At 42.0% G+C, this 16324-nt stretch overlaps 1 protein-coding gene across 1 annotated transcript in view; it reads left to right on the forward strand.

Annotated features, from left to right (window-relative positions):
* Positions 1 to 598: 598 nt before the first annotated feature.
* igsf21b (immunoglobin superfamily, member 21b) overlaps positions 599 to 16324 on the forward strand; it is a gene marked incomplete at both ends in the record, with an annotated part of 28655 nt that continues 12929 nt past the window's right edge. The window contains 5 exons of the mRNA XM_080015367.1: positions 599 to 742; positions 3499 to 3617; positions 6828 to 6946; positions 8125 to 8240; positions 8722 to 9214. Coding sequence (XP_079871493.1) covers positions 599 to 742; positions 3499 to 3617; positions 6828 to 6946; positions 8125 to 8240; positions 8722 to 9214 — 991 coding nt within the window. The remainder of the gene's footprint in view (positions 743 to 3498; positions 3618 to 6827; positions 6947 to 8124; positions 8241 to 8721; positions 9215 to 16324) is intronic.

A 16324-nucleotide genomic window follows, 5' to 3' on the forward strand; every position in this document is an offset into this window, starting at 1 on the left:
CTCTGCAGATAGTAGTAGCATCAGTCTAACTGCGTGCAGCTATTAGCGCCGTTATTTGCGTACTGGATGCTATTTGCAACGAGTCTCATTTGCATAGAAAGGGGCCAATTTTGCAGTAAATGCATGCATAATGCCAAATTTAAATGCATGCAAATTAGGGGTGCATTTCACCATTTGCGGATTCTTTGTGAATTAGACGCTTGCTTTTTCTGCTTTTGTGCCGGTTTAGCAGCTGCAAAAGCCGCGCAATCACTCTATTAATTCGCCCCTCTGTTCACATCCAACCTGGTGTCGTGTCCCTCCTTATTTTGCGGCATTCGAGCCAGTAGTAACTAGGGTTGGGTACTGAAACCCGGTGCCAAAAGGGCACCGGTTCCTATGTGAGCGGTGTCTACCGGACTGAAATGCAACACAGATTTCAGTGCCACTTAAATGCCTGAGCTGTTGATTTCAATATTTTCCACGGAAATACATAAAACACAAACACATTGTGTCTTTACATTGACTGCCCATATACACACTGTAGGTTTATTATACAATGTGAAAAATATATTAAAAATACCAGTGGAATACTGGAAGAAAGAAATGTACTGCAGAGATGTTTAACAATGATTTTTCTCCATCACCAGGCTATTTAACCGTTGCTATGGAGCCGCTCCCTCCTGCTGTCATCGGGGACACGGTGGCACTCAAGTGTTCCTTCCGCACTGACGGCAACCTCCGAGAGATTGTGTGGTTAAGGGTGAGCATACACCTTACAAGGACATTTCCTCCTTTGTATGGCTGAATTGAACAGACCATTTAATCTGCAAGGCTCTGAAAATGGGACGTATTTAAAGGTTAGGTTCATCATTTTTCAACCCAGTTCTGAAAATGTTGGTTTCTATCCAACCCTGCTTAACTCTACATTTTTGAGAAACTTACCGCTCTGCTGCAGCTGAGCTGTGCTCAAATGCAGTTGAGTGCGGCAGACGTTTAAATGATGGCAGCTCGCAGCAGTGCAGCGGCTTCTCTGGCTCCCGGTTATGGTGTAAAGAGTGTTAGGGACTCTTCTCTTAATATGAGTAAGTGTGCACATAACACGAACAGTGCAACTTGGCCAAGAAGGTACAGCCAAACCGAACTTCTCAACATTCTCAACAACTCGCCCTACTCACTTCCACAGAAGCTTAGAGCAGTGTTCAGCAGACTGCAGCTCATGAGGACACAATGCCCTGTGGTAGCGGGCCGTTGTAGCAGACTAAAAAGGCGAAGAGGCTTTAGGAAGCGGCGTGCAGGGAAGCAGAAGAGGGGTAAGTGGGCTGGTCTGTTAGGCAAGCTAAAAGCTAATGTGAACAGGCCAGCTATTCTATCGCTCTTTCTGGCCAATGTTCGCTCACTGAATGACAAAATGGATCTGATCTGAATGAGACTGAGCGTTCATCAGGATATGAGGAACTGTTGTGTTTTTATCCTGATGGATATCCTGCAACTGGGTACTTGGATGCATCCTAACCCTACTATACACACTGCTGACCTATGACTGCTCAGCCATGCAGCCGAGCAATCATATTGTGAAGTTTGCAGATGACACGGCAGTGGTGGGACTCATCACTCAATACAGTGAGTCTGAGTACAGGCAAGAAGTGGCTTTGCACCAGGCATCACCCCTTCCCCTCTACATCAGAGGTCCTTACTTGGCGCATCAACACAGCCAGCTGAGTGAGGAAGGCCCACCAATGCCTCTACTTTTTGAGGAGGCTGAAGAGCGCTGGCCTTTGCACTTCGGTCCTCACTTCCTACAGGTATCTGGTGGAGAGCATCCTCACTTCCTGCACTACTGTGTGGTAGGGTAAATACTCTGCTGCAGACAGACTGTCACTGCAGTGGGTGGAAAAGACTGCACAGAACATTTCCAGCAGTGACATATTTATCAACGGTTGCAGGAAAAAATCTTTCTGCATCATGAGGGACTCTCCCCACCCTGCAAATGGACTATTTGCCCCCCTCCCATCAGGCAGGCGGCTACGCAGCATAAGGACCAGAACCACCAGGCTAAGGGACAGCTTCATTCCTGATGCTGTGAGACTGATTAATACTGCATCTGCAGGCACCGAACAACTGCTGCTATTGTTAGAAACCCTATTTTGTTTTTGCTCGGATTGAATTATTTTTAATCTTCTCTCCGTTTTTTCAGGCTAAAAGTGTCTGGAACACGGCAACCACAGTACGCACAGGCATGATTGAGGTCTCGTTAGAACTGGGACATTTCAGACGTCTTGTTGTCCGTGTTTGAACAATATCAATGTACATTTGGAAGAAGAAATTAGTGAAAAACTAGCAATTTTTACGGATGTAGAAGAATGTTGATGTGATTTGATTAGTTAGATTAGTTTGATTATATATATATATATATATATTATTATTATTTCAACATTTTTATTGAGTATTTTATTGTGTGCTTTCCTTTCTTTGTTTTATTATTGCTATTACCTGCACCAGGACCTAAGTACCTAATTCCATTCCCTTTCATGTATAACATGTTCTGGAATGATAATAAAAATATCCTCATCCTTATCTTATACTAGATGTCATGGCCAAAGCCCAGCAACCCACTGAACAAAAACCCTCCAAGGAGCAGTATGAAATAATACCCAAAAGGCAGCTATGCCACTAGTTGAGTGGGCCACTACCCCAGTAGGTGGAGTCTCCCCTGCATGACTGTAGGCCAAGTCGACTATAGTCAACTGTAGGCCAAGTCTTGTCTAGACGCTGTCTGGACAAGACTTGGCCCTATGCAGCCTCCCCAACCAGATAAAGAGCTTATCCATCTGCTCGATTGTACTAGTGCAAGCAATGTAATATTTCATAGCATGGACAAGACACAGCACACTGTGCTTCTGGGAAGTGGGGAAAAAATAAATCCTCTAAAACCAACCAAGGCACGCGTAGAAGGAACGGAGCTGGAGAAAGTCTCCCTCAACCAGCCCCAGTCATGGAAGGGGTGGATGGAAAATGCACAAAACTCTCAATCGCAACTGAAATGAAATGAAAAGCTGACTAGAAGAAATGGCGGTGTATTGTACAAATACTGTAGCTTCTGCACACATCTTCCCATAGATGAGCTGCTGAGGCTGCGGCAGGCTACAAGCTGTGTTCAATGCAGCGAAAGCAAATTTGCGGGGTATCTGAATAAGCTACTGCCTATTCTACCCTTCCAGGGTGACAATGGCTCTCTACAGTTTCAAACACCCCTTTTACACTCCACAACTGCCTGTAAATTCTTCCATACTAAGATTATCGGTTCTATCAACCAATTTGTTGGATATCATCTTTATAGGGAGACCGTTTTGGGTTAAAAGATTAAATGCCCTTACTTTTCTTAATTACAAGCAGAGTGAATGGCCCACAGTTCATATTTTTTAAACCAATGCATTAACTGCATTTGAATGGAAGCTTAGCTGTGGGCTATCCATGTTAACATTTTGAAATGGATATTTGTTGGCTTTCCTCTTCAAGGTAGATGGTGGGAGTGTCAAGCAGAAAATCTTTACCTACGATGCGATGTACAACTCAAATTACTCCAACATGGAAGATAGTCACAGGCAAGAGGGCCTGGTCTACCAGTCAACTGTCAGGTAAGTGCTTTGTAATGTTATGGTGGTAATTTATGCTCCAAGTTAAATTATGAACAGATATAGTGTGTACAACTATGCCAGACCTTAGTCTTCCAAAGAGGCCTTGTCATAAGTTTAAGAACCCCTGTAACCCAAGAAAGGGATAAAATAATACGATTAAATACCAGTAACATATAGGTACACATCATTCAACAAAGTTATAACAAGGAGTAGCACTTACAGTATACAGATGACTATGCTAACAATTGAGCCCAATGTGGGCAGTTATGATTATGCAATTACAAAAAGCATATAGTAGCAGTAGCTACTGGTATTGTAATAATCTGATACCATAAATGTGTATAGTCATATTGTAAAAATATATACTGTATCTATCTATAGTCTGATTAGATAGCATTTCAGTATTGTAGTATTCTATTATTTTATATTCAAGATTCAAGAGGTTTTATTGTCACACACATATACATACTTTCATACATATATGCAGTGAAATGTCTTTGCAACGCACCCGGAGATTATGCACAATATTTCCTAAACCGAACATAATAGCTTACCTTATTCCTACCTAGCTATCTAACTGAAACTAACTGATTCCTAAAACGTAATGCAGTTAGGGAATAGAATAAAAAAATAAAAATAAAATAAAAATAAAATAAGACTCGAAAAGATAATACAAAGTGGGGGTACAAAATAGAAGGGAATAGAGTTACACAAATACAGATATGAGCAGTAAAGTGCATGTGAATAAAGTGAATATGGAGATATACAGTACAGTATATAGTATACATTATTGTACTACAGCAAAAGGCAACTTTATTTATATCACACATTTCCTACACAAAGACAATTCAAGATGCTTTACATAGTGCATTTGGTTTTTCAACTTGTCTAACATTATTGTGTGGTCTACAGTGTAAAAGGCAGCACCGAGATCCAATAACACCAGTCAGTGTCAGTGTTCAAGCAAATGTCATTTAGCACCAGTGTTAAGCTTGTTAATCAAAATATGTAAGTTATTTCTCATTATTCGTTACTCTTTTCAAAAGTAATAGTATTACTTTACTCATTACTCCCTGCCAACAGTAATTCATTTCACTACCCGTTATATTACTTTTCCATTACAACCCATAAATTTGGTAATTGCGTCCTTTCTCCTCAAAATTCAGATTTTGCATGTGTGCCTCGGAATGTCAGGGTAATGAGTAATTTCATAAAGTGCCACGTTCCCTCCATCCATGTTTGTTACACTTCCACTCTCTCCCTCGTGCAAATAAATTAAAGCACTGTGACATAAAATTTTGCCGTAAAGCCGTTCTGCCACTGGTTTGCGGGCTTAGTGGCGGGACCATATTGGCAGCTATCCTATCACGTGAGTGTAATCACATCACGCAATGTATTTGTCATGACGTACAGCAGATAAACTCAATGAGACCAAATTACAACAAAATCTAATTTCTCTGATCACAGATCTCAAAATGCTGCGTAACAATTATAAAAATGAATCAACAAAAGTATTGTTGTAATGATGTTTTTTTTTGGGGGGGGGGGTTTACTGAAGTTAGTAATGTGTTAAACTACTCGTTACTGGGAAAAGTAATATTATTACTGTAACACATTACTAGTAAATAAGTACTTGTGCAACGCTGCCCCACCCAAAACCTTAATTACAACAGTCTCGGTGCTATGATTGGGGGGAATCCTGACTGGAAGATGTCAAAACAGTCACTGGCATTTAGAAAGTTATGACGTTGTTGGTAGACAAACTTTCTCAATGACCATAAATAAAGAGTAAATTTGATATCGTTCTGCAGATATTAAGAACATTGATGCATTCAGGCTGCTCTTTTTTTTTTTAGCAGAGGCTTAATAAGTGCAGTTTTCAGAGGCTTTGGAAAGATGCCTGATTGAAGGGAACTGTTGACAATTTGTATTTAATTCTGTCGCTAAATAGCCAAAAAACATTTTTAAACAAATTTGTCTGTAAAATGTCAAGGCAGCAGATGGATGATTTAAGACTTTTTTTTTTTAATTACTCATAGGTGTAAGTAGTGATAGCATATTGTTTTTGTTTGGCATACAACATTTTTATGGCATGTAATACCTCAGCACACAAAAAAATCAGCACACTCATTACATTTACTGGTGGAAAGAAGTTCCATGGGTATTTGTGCCAAAGGGTTAGTCAACCTGTCAACCGTGGCAAATTGAACATATGCATTTTTGGTGTGATTTTTGACAATTTCAGAGAAAAATGATTGTCAAGCGCTAAATATGAAGACTCTCTTTATATATATCATAGTGGAACTGGAGGCCTGATTTTTGGAATTTGGGTGCTGCTTTCTGGCACTCTCTTATCTGAGTGGCATGTGTAATTACAGTCCTAATAATAACAATAATAAGTAGTAATATTAGTAGTAATAATGGTATATTATTGGTGTACATTAATGGTATATATATTCTGTTTAATTTATAGTATAATGTTGTTTTTTTTCCCCCATTATGCTTTTAGATGGAAAGTAAGAAAGTAGTGCAAAGGAAAGCCTATTTATATAAAGGCTTATTGTGCATAGGCACAATAGACAATATAGATGGAATTCAATATAAATTGTTTTTGAATCATGCAATGAGTTTTATTGCGTATTTCTAATCAATATGCAAAATAAGTACCACTCACCAAACTGAAATCTGGAACAGATTTCAGACGTTACACTGCAAATATATGGTCTTAAACCATGCATTAGATCAGTTTTTAAAGTGTATTTATTAACTCTCTTTCACTAATCAGCTCTTTTAGCTACTTTCTAAGGGGTGGTCTCTGAGGTCGTACTATGAACCCTTTTAAATCGTGGGAACCAGCATTTTAATAAGGCCTGGGGGAAAAAAATCGAAGAAAACCTGCCCTTCTAGATTGTAGATTAGCATGATTTACTACATATCTACTGTAAATCTGCATGGTCATGGACGTGGATTTAAGAAACTTGATATGATGTTGTTGATTTTGTCACAGCTGGTGTCTTTTGCCATATCTTGGCTTTAGAAAGGATTGTTGGATGGATGTTTGCCAATTGATTATGGCAAATTGGTGCCGCTGCCGGGGTCACGTGTTGGATCCCATCCAGGAAGACATTGGGTGTCAAACACAAAGCATGGTGGATATAAACTACAATAATACCTATAATGTTCTTCCTCGGTAACTGTTTTTATCAATAGGCTGCCTGAGGTCAAAATTGAGGATGATGGCCTGTATGAATGCCACGTAGGGATCTATGACAGGGCTTCCAGGGACAAGGTGGTTTTGGCCTCTGGCAGTATCAACCTCACCATCATAGGTAGGTAAGGATCTGCTTTATTGGATTATACAGTATGTATGTCATTATGTGTATGACGTCTATTGAAAAATATATGAAAACAATTTAAATATGTATTTGAATTTCTGCAATTCAAAATGAACTTCCTGTTTAAAAAATGGTACATGACAAAGTGTGAAAGTCCAAGAGAGGGTCTTAGAAGGCATATATTATCAGCTGATATTTGGGTCCTGAAGAACTATCGGTATCGGTTGAAATTTCACAGATAAAGTGTCGATTAAGTTAATATCCAACCAATGGTTATACCGTGCATGAACAGTTTTAGAAGCCACGAGTAGCAATAGGTAAACTTCCAAATGTTCGTATGACTTTCCATTGCTTCACTAAATCTTTGAATGAAGTCAAAATTTGTCTATGGACATTTAATTTTCGAAAAGATTAGATAATCGTGGAGAACATCGTGGAGAACATCAAATAAACATTTCAAGGATTGTCATTGTCAATAGTAAGCTGGCGGAGACTGCGCAGATAGGTCTATTATACGGTAACATTATATTGATCCCTGCTGGGGTTTCAGTCCAAAAATTGAAATTCTGACATTTCTTACACCCAAGTCATTCGAAAACATTCCTTGTTTGTGTCCTCAAACATGGAGATCCAGAGCAATTTTAGAGCATTTTATTTTAGTCCCAAAAGTTTATAAAGTTGATGAAATGTGAGCCACCGCGTACTTTAGGGTAATTTGGCGGCTTTTTTTTTTTGCATCATTTGAAAGTGGAGAATCACAGCTTCGAGCAGATTTGTTGAATAAACGTGTGTGACTATGCCATGAAGGACACTGTACAGAGTGCCAGTGCGTTTTATGAATTAAGTTATTATTGAAAATCTATATTTTGTTATCATACATTCAATTTTATTCATACACATTCATGTTAATTTTGTTCAATAAAGCAATGTTTTCCTATGGCCATTTATTTTCTGACAAAATAAAAAAATGTAAAAAATTATATATATAAAATATATATATATATATATATTGGCGGATAATAATGGTTATTGGAATTTTTGCCCCCATAAATTCGGTAACAAATAAATCCATGTCAGTCAGTCAAGATAAGATAACACTTTATTAATCCCTAGGGGGAAATTGAGGGTTTTTTAGGTATTTTATGTGATGCTTGTTCCGTTTCTCTCCTCAGTACCTCCTCGGTCCATCTCAGTGGTAGCGGCTGACAGCCCTGCAACATTCAGCCGCTACGAGGCACAGAACTTCACATTAGTTTGTGTAGTTGTGGGTGGAAAGCCAGCTCCTTTGGTAAGAAGGCACCATATTTTGTGGTTCAAGCTGTTAGGAGTTTAGGAGTAGTTACATGTATCTGAAGCAGTTTTCATCAAAGATACCAGAACATAAACAACAAAGATCGTAGTTCTTGAATTACAAAATGCATGTCAGTCAATGGATTATGTCAGTTTACGTTGCATTCATAACGTGATTCAATTCGTAACCAGTAAATACAATTGGAACTTCAACTTTCAAAATATTGTGTTTGTGATGTGCACTATTTTTTACAATAGATAATTACGATGTTCAATTGAATTTATTGAGCTTTGTGCAACTGAAACGTTGATAACTTAACTACTGAAGGAAGTGGGTAACACAAGTTAAAATGTTTTGAATAGGGTCGGGGTTACCAGGGTTTGGGTTGGCTATTTCAGATAAAACATGTGTGACAACTCCCATCAAATGATTGAAATACTACAAAATCACAACGAGCATCCCCCGTCTCATCCTCCAGGTGTACTTCAAAAGGGATGGGGAGCTTATAGATGTTGTGGCCTATGCCCAGGCCCAAAGGAGAGGAACCAGTCAAAGCAAGGGCCAAGCTGGCCTGCTGTCTTCCCAACCCCTCATTCGCAGAGACTTGGATGACACCAAGCTGCAGAGGTCCCTTTCTCTCTTGGAGCCAGAAGGGAAGCCAGCTGAGATGGGGCATGGCCGTCCTGGCCCAGCTGATTACGACAGAGAGCAAGGACTGGACCCAGACCCCGAGCTCACTACCGAGGCCATCCCAGAGACAGTGGTGAGTCGGGAATTCCCCCGATGGGTCCAGAGCACCGACCCCCTGTACTACTTCCAGCACCGTCAGCAGGAAACTAGTGATGGCACCATGGAGGTGCATGCTATCCTGACCTGGAGCCTGAACCCCCAGTTGGACAACGACGCTCTGTTCAGCTGTGAGGTCAAGCACCCGGCTCTGTCCATGCCCATGCAGGCTGAGGTAACGCTCGGTGAGTGTAGCACTGATATATACAGTAACTGTTGTGTTGGTTACAGTCCCATCACAAGTGCGTTCTTGCAAAGTAGCTAATACTGATGCCTAAGTGTACTTCACACAGGTTCGGGCATGGTTTGATAATATACTATATATTTGCTGAAATATTTCATTGAGAAAGAAAGAAAACACAAGGTTAATTCATGAATGGTGGGCGATCAAGTGCACAACGAGGTGACCTCAGTCTGTGACTGGCACTAAGTCAAGGCCTGTGCATAGAACAAGAGGGCACAAAGAGCATGATGACCTGCATATGACCCTCAACCTATCAATCTTTTATCCATCTAGTCTAAGGGACGTTTGTGTAAAGTAGCCCAAATTAGAAACTAGTGATGCAATATGGCAAAAGGCAAATGATTCGTTCGTAGTGAATAAATCTTTTAAACGACTCGGGGTGTTGGGAGTCACTCCGGCAGTGAGTGAAGTGAATCTTCGACTCACAGATTTAAATGATTCTTGTGTAGACGGGAGCATGCTGTGATCTGGCGAGAAGACGGAAGCGGAAGTGAATAGTGAGTGGAGACCCAACATGGCGGCGTCCTGCTACACTGAACACACCGTCAGCTCCATCTCAGACAAGATAACAAAGCAAATTACAAATAATATTTATACTGTATCTCTAAAAATAAAAAAAGGGAACACTGCGCGAAACCAAAGTGGGGACCTCGAGGATTATATCGATTTTTTTAAATAAAAAATACGTGATGGAAGATGACCAGGACTGCAATAATCCCGTGAAAAGGAAGAAGACCAACTCAGCAACGGACACAGACCGGGTGCTGTAGAGGTGAGTGTCTTGGATGAGATTAACAAGAAGCTGGACATGCTTGTTCCACTTCTCGAGACATTACCGATATCAAAGCCAGCCTTGATTTCCTGCACCGCACGGTCGGCGAGATGCGAAAAGACAACGCGGATCTAAAAACCTCTGCGAAGCGTCTCACAACGGAGATGGAAGTTGCAAAAAAAGAAAAGAAAATAATTAAAGAGACTTTCCTGGATATACAATCCAGAATTATGTGGGACAACCTCATCTTTTCTGGGATCCGAGACAATAACACAGAGTTCCCAGAAAATATGGTGAAAGACTTTCTCCGCACCACCATGAAACTCCCGACTGACACCATGTAGCAGATCACCTTCCACTGGGTTCATGGACTGGGACACCGCGTGGGGAACCGTTCCCGCTCCATCATTGCCAAGTTTGAACACTTCAAGCACAACGAGCTGGTTAAAAGCAAAGGACGGGGGCTGAAAGGAACCGCGCTGGGTATGAACGATCAATTCCCCCAGGAGATTAACGACCGACAGAAGGGGCTGTATCCTGTCCTGAAGGAGAACAGGCAGAAGGGTAAACGCGTATCGATGGTTGTTGATAAACTATATATAGACGGTCTGTTATACCAAGACTCCTCCACCACACCCTGGTTATTTTGATCATTATGTATGTATTCTTGTAATTGTGGTTATTATATACTGCAAGATGTAGAATTATGCATGCTATCTATGTCAGGATTTAAAATATCGCTCACTCTCATCTCACCTTCCTAATTCCCCCTCCCTACTTCTCTCATCATCTCACATCCCTAATCCCTCTCTCCTCACTTCTCCTATCACTCTTACTCTATTATGTCTCTCACTTTATGTATGTCTAATCCGGCAATGTTCTATGTTTATCTTTGTCTACTTGTCATTTGTTTGTGAAGTTATGTATCCCTACAAACTTCCTGCAGTACTATGACAGTGAAAAGGAATGTAAAGGAGGAAATCCCAGACTTAGAAAAAGCATTTGACAGAGTTAATTGGACATATCTCTTTACAATCCTCAAGAAATTTGACTTTGGAGAGTCATTCATTCAATGGATCAGAATCCTCCACAACTCTCCATCTGCTTCTGTAACCAATGGTTACACTTCACAGCGTTTCACTCTACGACGTGGCGCAAGACAAGGATGTCCGCTCTACCCTTTATTATTCGCCATCTTTATTGAACCCCTTGCGGCAGCCGACAATATCTTGTTGTACATACGGAACCCAATATCATCCCTACCGGAGGTGTTCAATCTTAAATCAAAATTCTCAGCTATCTCTGGATACCTTGGTATTGATATCTCCACCAATCTGTCAGATTTGTTTACCCTTAACTTCACTCCATTGGTCAAATCCTTTGAAGAAGACCTCATTCGATGGAACAACCTACCCATCTCACTAATTGGGAGGATCGCAGCAGTGAAAATTAATATACTTCCAAAATAAACTATATATTTTCAATGACCCCAGTGCAACCAACAGTACATTGGTTTAATACTCTAGACTCAATAGTCAATACATTTTATTGGAAATACAAGAAACAGATAGTTAAACGAGCAACACTACAGAGAAACAAAGACTGTGAAGGCCTAGCAGCCCCAAACTTTAGATACTAATATCTAGCAAACCATCTTCAATTTATAATTAAATGGTTACAACCAAAGCAACAATGGGCCCATGGATGGCGAGACATTGAACAAACAGAATGTCAGGAGTTATCATTATCTGATCTCCCATTCCTTACTGAATCAATAAGGAAACATAATTGCTTTAAAAACCCATTTATCGCAACAACTCTGTCAGCCTGGTGGAAATTCCTCAAACTCGGTGGTCACACTATCTCCGTACAAATTCACACCAATCCGGCACAACCCAGATTTTCTGGTTAAAAACAGACCAATAATCTTTAGGTCTTGGAAAAGACAAGAAATTACTCATCTGGAACACATTTTTGAAAACAATTTGCTTATATCCCTCCCAGCCTTAACCCAAAGGTATAATATTGTTGGTCACGGCTTCCTTCAATTACAGCAGTCTCTAAAAGTTAAAATAAAATTGACGAACAACATCCTACAACCACCTCAAATGATTGAACATCTCACTCATATCTGTCACTTGAAAAATCCCTTTTCTAGAATATACAAACTTTTATTAAAAACAGATGACACCTTATCTTTACCTACAATGGAATGAGAAAGAGACCTTGCTTTTTCCACCGATATTAACCTGTGAAAGCTTATTTGCAACAACACCTTTTCTATGACCCGCAACTCCAAAATGCAACTCATCCAATATAAGATCTTGCACAGAGCTCATTTCACGGAACACAAAATGTTAAAAATGGGTTTTGTGGATGAAGACCTTTGCTGTCACCGTTCCCTTGATACCAGAAATAACTACTTTCATGCTTTCTGGCTCTGCCCACCTATCCTAGCATTCTGGACCAACATCGCCAAGAAGCTATCAACCCTTCTGGGTCGCAGCTTTCCAGTCTCGGCGACCTCTTCTCAGTCGACCCACCACTTAAACACCACCAACCCATTTTGATCGCCTTAACAATTGCCAAGAAAACAATATTACTCAATTGGAAAAAAGAGAGATCATTTCACCACATCCCAATGGTTGCAGTTATTAATAGATTACATCTCAATGGAAGATTGATATCAATATTGGTGCTTTTGGGCATGTGGGGGTCCTTCTGGTCTGCCGGGGCTCTGCAGTTGGGTGGATGCCCGGGCGGCTCTGGGGACATCCGTGGTGCGTAGGCCTGTGTTCATGGGGGATGCCGGGGCCCCACGGGGGAGTTGGGGGGTCTGGGTGGTGGCGTCCACTCCTTTACCTGAGTTGAGCTGGCCTGTCTCCAGGGGTGGGGGGTTGTGGGGCATGCTCCTGGGGAGTACCTGCAGCTGGCATCCGTGTGTTGGTTCAGGGCATGGTTATGGGTTTTGGGGTTCGGGGTTCGGGTTGGGGGCGGGGGGTGTGGGTCGCTGGTCCGGGTCTCAACCCCCTGGTCGGTGGGTCAGCGCACCGGTGGGGTCACCCACCCCACGGGTGGGTTGGCAGGGCTTGTGTGTCCTTCTGCGTCCCGTGGAGGGGTGTGGCCCGTCGTACCGGGGCTGCTTAGGCGTTCTGTCTGGTCCTGTCAACCAGGGTCCAGACCTGGCTGGCTGTGCTAGGCGCGGGGCTCACCATGTGGCCTCCTTTGGTCACACCGGGCTCCTGGGGTACCTGTCCTCTGGTGCTCTCGGTGTGCGGGGTGCTTGTCACTGGGGGGTCGAGATGTGGGTGGGGGTGCCGTCTGCTGCCTCCTTCCGGGGCCCCTGGGGGGGGGGGGTGGCTTGTCACTGTGGGTGTGGGGGGCGGCTGTAGGCCTTTTGCTTCTGCTGTGCGGCTTCTCTGTGGCGGCGCCTCGGGTGCTGGAGGACCTGTATATCTGGCGGCCTGCTACATTTGCGGGGGGGGTTACTTCGAGGTGCCCCGCGCAGAGCACACGCTGCTTCCTGTATGGGCACTTGCCGCTCACGGCGGGTGGGGCGTCTGGTCGGCTGCGGTGGAGTGGGCCCCCCCCACCGCACACCAACACACCAACACACCAACACACACACACACACACACACACACACACACACACTAAAATAGGGGGGGTTTAGGAATTCTGTGAGCAACACCATGGCGACCAGTAATAAACAAAGCAGTATCTTACTAAAGCTAAAAGCTTATCTCAATGATGAAAAGCAAAAATGCACACTTTTATTTTTTTTCTTCAAAGTTTAATGATATTATGAAATATTGAGAATATATTTGTAGTTACTTACGGACATGGAATGGGTCACTTATACATGCTAGAAACCAGAGTAATTCCTATCATAATTCACTTTTATTTAGAAAGAAAAGATGAAGAATAGGGCTAGTTCTCTTAGTTTGCACATGTTTTACTCAATAAAAGCGCTTTTAAAATAATCTATTGTAATAAAATATCTAGTTAGAGTGAGGGACGTAATATTTATATAAAATAGTCATTATAAAGCCAACACCTACTAAATGTCTATGTCCTTAACAGGGTGGACATATCCCACCTGTCATATGTTAATATACTGTACCTATATATAATACGATTTAGGTACCCGAGCTGGACCAATATGATTTTCACCAAGTTAGACATGTCCTTTATATAATAGAACTTCAAAATATAGGGAAATTACACTTTATCTTTTCCGATATTATGGGGTCTAAATGCCACCGCATGAAAAAAAAGACCCAAATATGCATTCACTCTGATCCTGGAGTATGGTAATAGGAAAATACTGAGCTTTCTGCACTTGAATAGCTTTAAGCAAGATATTAAGTTGTTCCTCTGCCCTCACCACCTCTTTGTATCTCTTTATGTGTTTCTCAAAATAGGGATGAAACATCTCAGTTAATCCAATGTTCCCAAATAGTTACCATTGTGGTGCAAACCTAAATCTGCATTTTTTCTTTGAATGCAATTCCAGGGTTGTAGGTGGTTGTAGGCTAGTATTGCAAGGGAATTTAATCATTGCACGGCCACGACAAAAGGTCATTGCCAATAAAGAATACACTCCAAAGTACAATGATATTTATGTGAGGCGTTTTGGCAATATGCGTGTTGCCACTAGCACATTAGGAATCTAGGCTCAAGCATTAATACTGGACAAAGAGCTTTGCAAAACAAACTAAAACCCTAAAAGGTTTGTTGGGTACATGGCTGGGAAAGGCTGAAACACTCCACAAAGCGGATTCGGTCATCTAATGCCATGGGCACACTACATGACTTTCAAAGTTGTCATATCGCTGTACTATTCACATTACACAACTTTCTGTCATGTGATTGGGAAACTTGTGGTCTTGCTGTTTGCACACTACATGACTGATCGGCGACAGGGGGTCACACATTACAAGATCTTTCACCAGGAGGAATCCCAGACGAGTCTGTCAGGTCTCCAAACTACATTTTGTCACAAAAACACACGCAAGAATTGACACCGGAATGAAGAGATACCATGCAGGGGACAGGATTATTTATTTTTTATTAGGTTCTTGGTCACTGTAAAAAAAACCCCATGTACATACATACATACATACATGTAGAGTCTATCAATATTATGAGTCTCTGAAAATCTGAAATCTGGAAATCTGTCACCAACCTTAACAGACTTCATCATGTCATCAGCTTCTTCCGTTGTGACAACAACGGAAGTATCTTCGGTCTCCTCCAGTGGCTCTTTGAAATATTCAGTTTCATCGTGACATTAAGTTTGAAATTCGCTATTTGAAATGTTCTCCAAGTCCAGAGTATTATCAGATTCAGCAGCGCTGTCGTTCTCCACGAAATGAAGTCCAGTACGTGCTGCTAACACTGACTTGGATCTATCGCACTGGTGAGATTAAGGTCCGAAATATGATTCAGAGCTTACGCAACCCGCTTCGCGAAATCCATAACGATACGGAGAAGAAACACCCCAGTGCTGCACTTTAACTGTCTGTATACGGAAGTGACGTGGTGCATGATCCGAAGGGTTCTTCTTCGCCGTTTCACAACAATGGCTTCGTGTGTGTAAAAGTAGTACGATTTAAAGGTTAAATTCTATCAAAATGGTTTCACAGTGTGACTTCATATCACATGAAATATGGATGAATGATCTTCACCTGGACGGTTAGAAAAGGTCCCGACCACAGGAAAGCCCCGAGCACCTTGCCCTGCAGCCATAGAAGAACCACCTGCCCCCAGAGAAGCTGGAAGACAACCAGAGAGCGTGAGGAGACCCTGCACCCCTGAGGCACACACATACGACACACCCCACCGTGCAGGCACAAGACGCAGTTGCAGGCGCAGAACTCGGGCCACGGATGCAAGGCACAGACTGCAGGCCCGGAGCCAGATTCTGTGCCAACAGACCAATACCCCTCCCAAATGGCCCGCACCATGGGCCCCACGGGCTCCATGGACGCCCCTCCGCAACCAGCCAGACGCCCCATCCAGCCACAAGCCCTGAGGGCCCATCCACCTAGCAGGAAACATGGATGTCGTGTCATGGAGCCCCCCCCCCCATGTCATAAGTGACAATCACTACTGACATTAAGGTGCAATATATCTCTGTGTTAATAGTATCACAATGTATGGTATGGTATAATGTGTTTTCACCTGTCATGTTGTGGCTTATGCCCTTTGCACAATGACATCTGGGCTCCTGTAATTTGTGCCTTTGCTGAAAAGGAATTTTCACCATTCACGTGG

The sequence above is a fragment of the Zeus faber genome (genome assembly GCF_960531495.2).
Source record: "Zeus faber genome assembly, chromosome: 15".
In the NCBI taxonomy this organism is placed as follows: domain Eukaryota; kingdom Metazoa; phylum Chordata; class Actinopteri; order Zeiformes; family Zeidae; genus Zeus; species Zeus faber.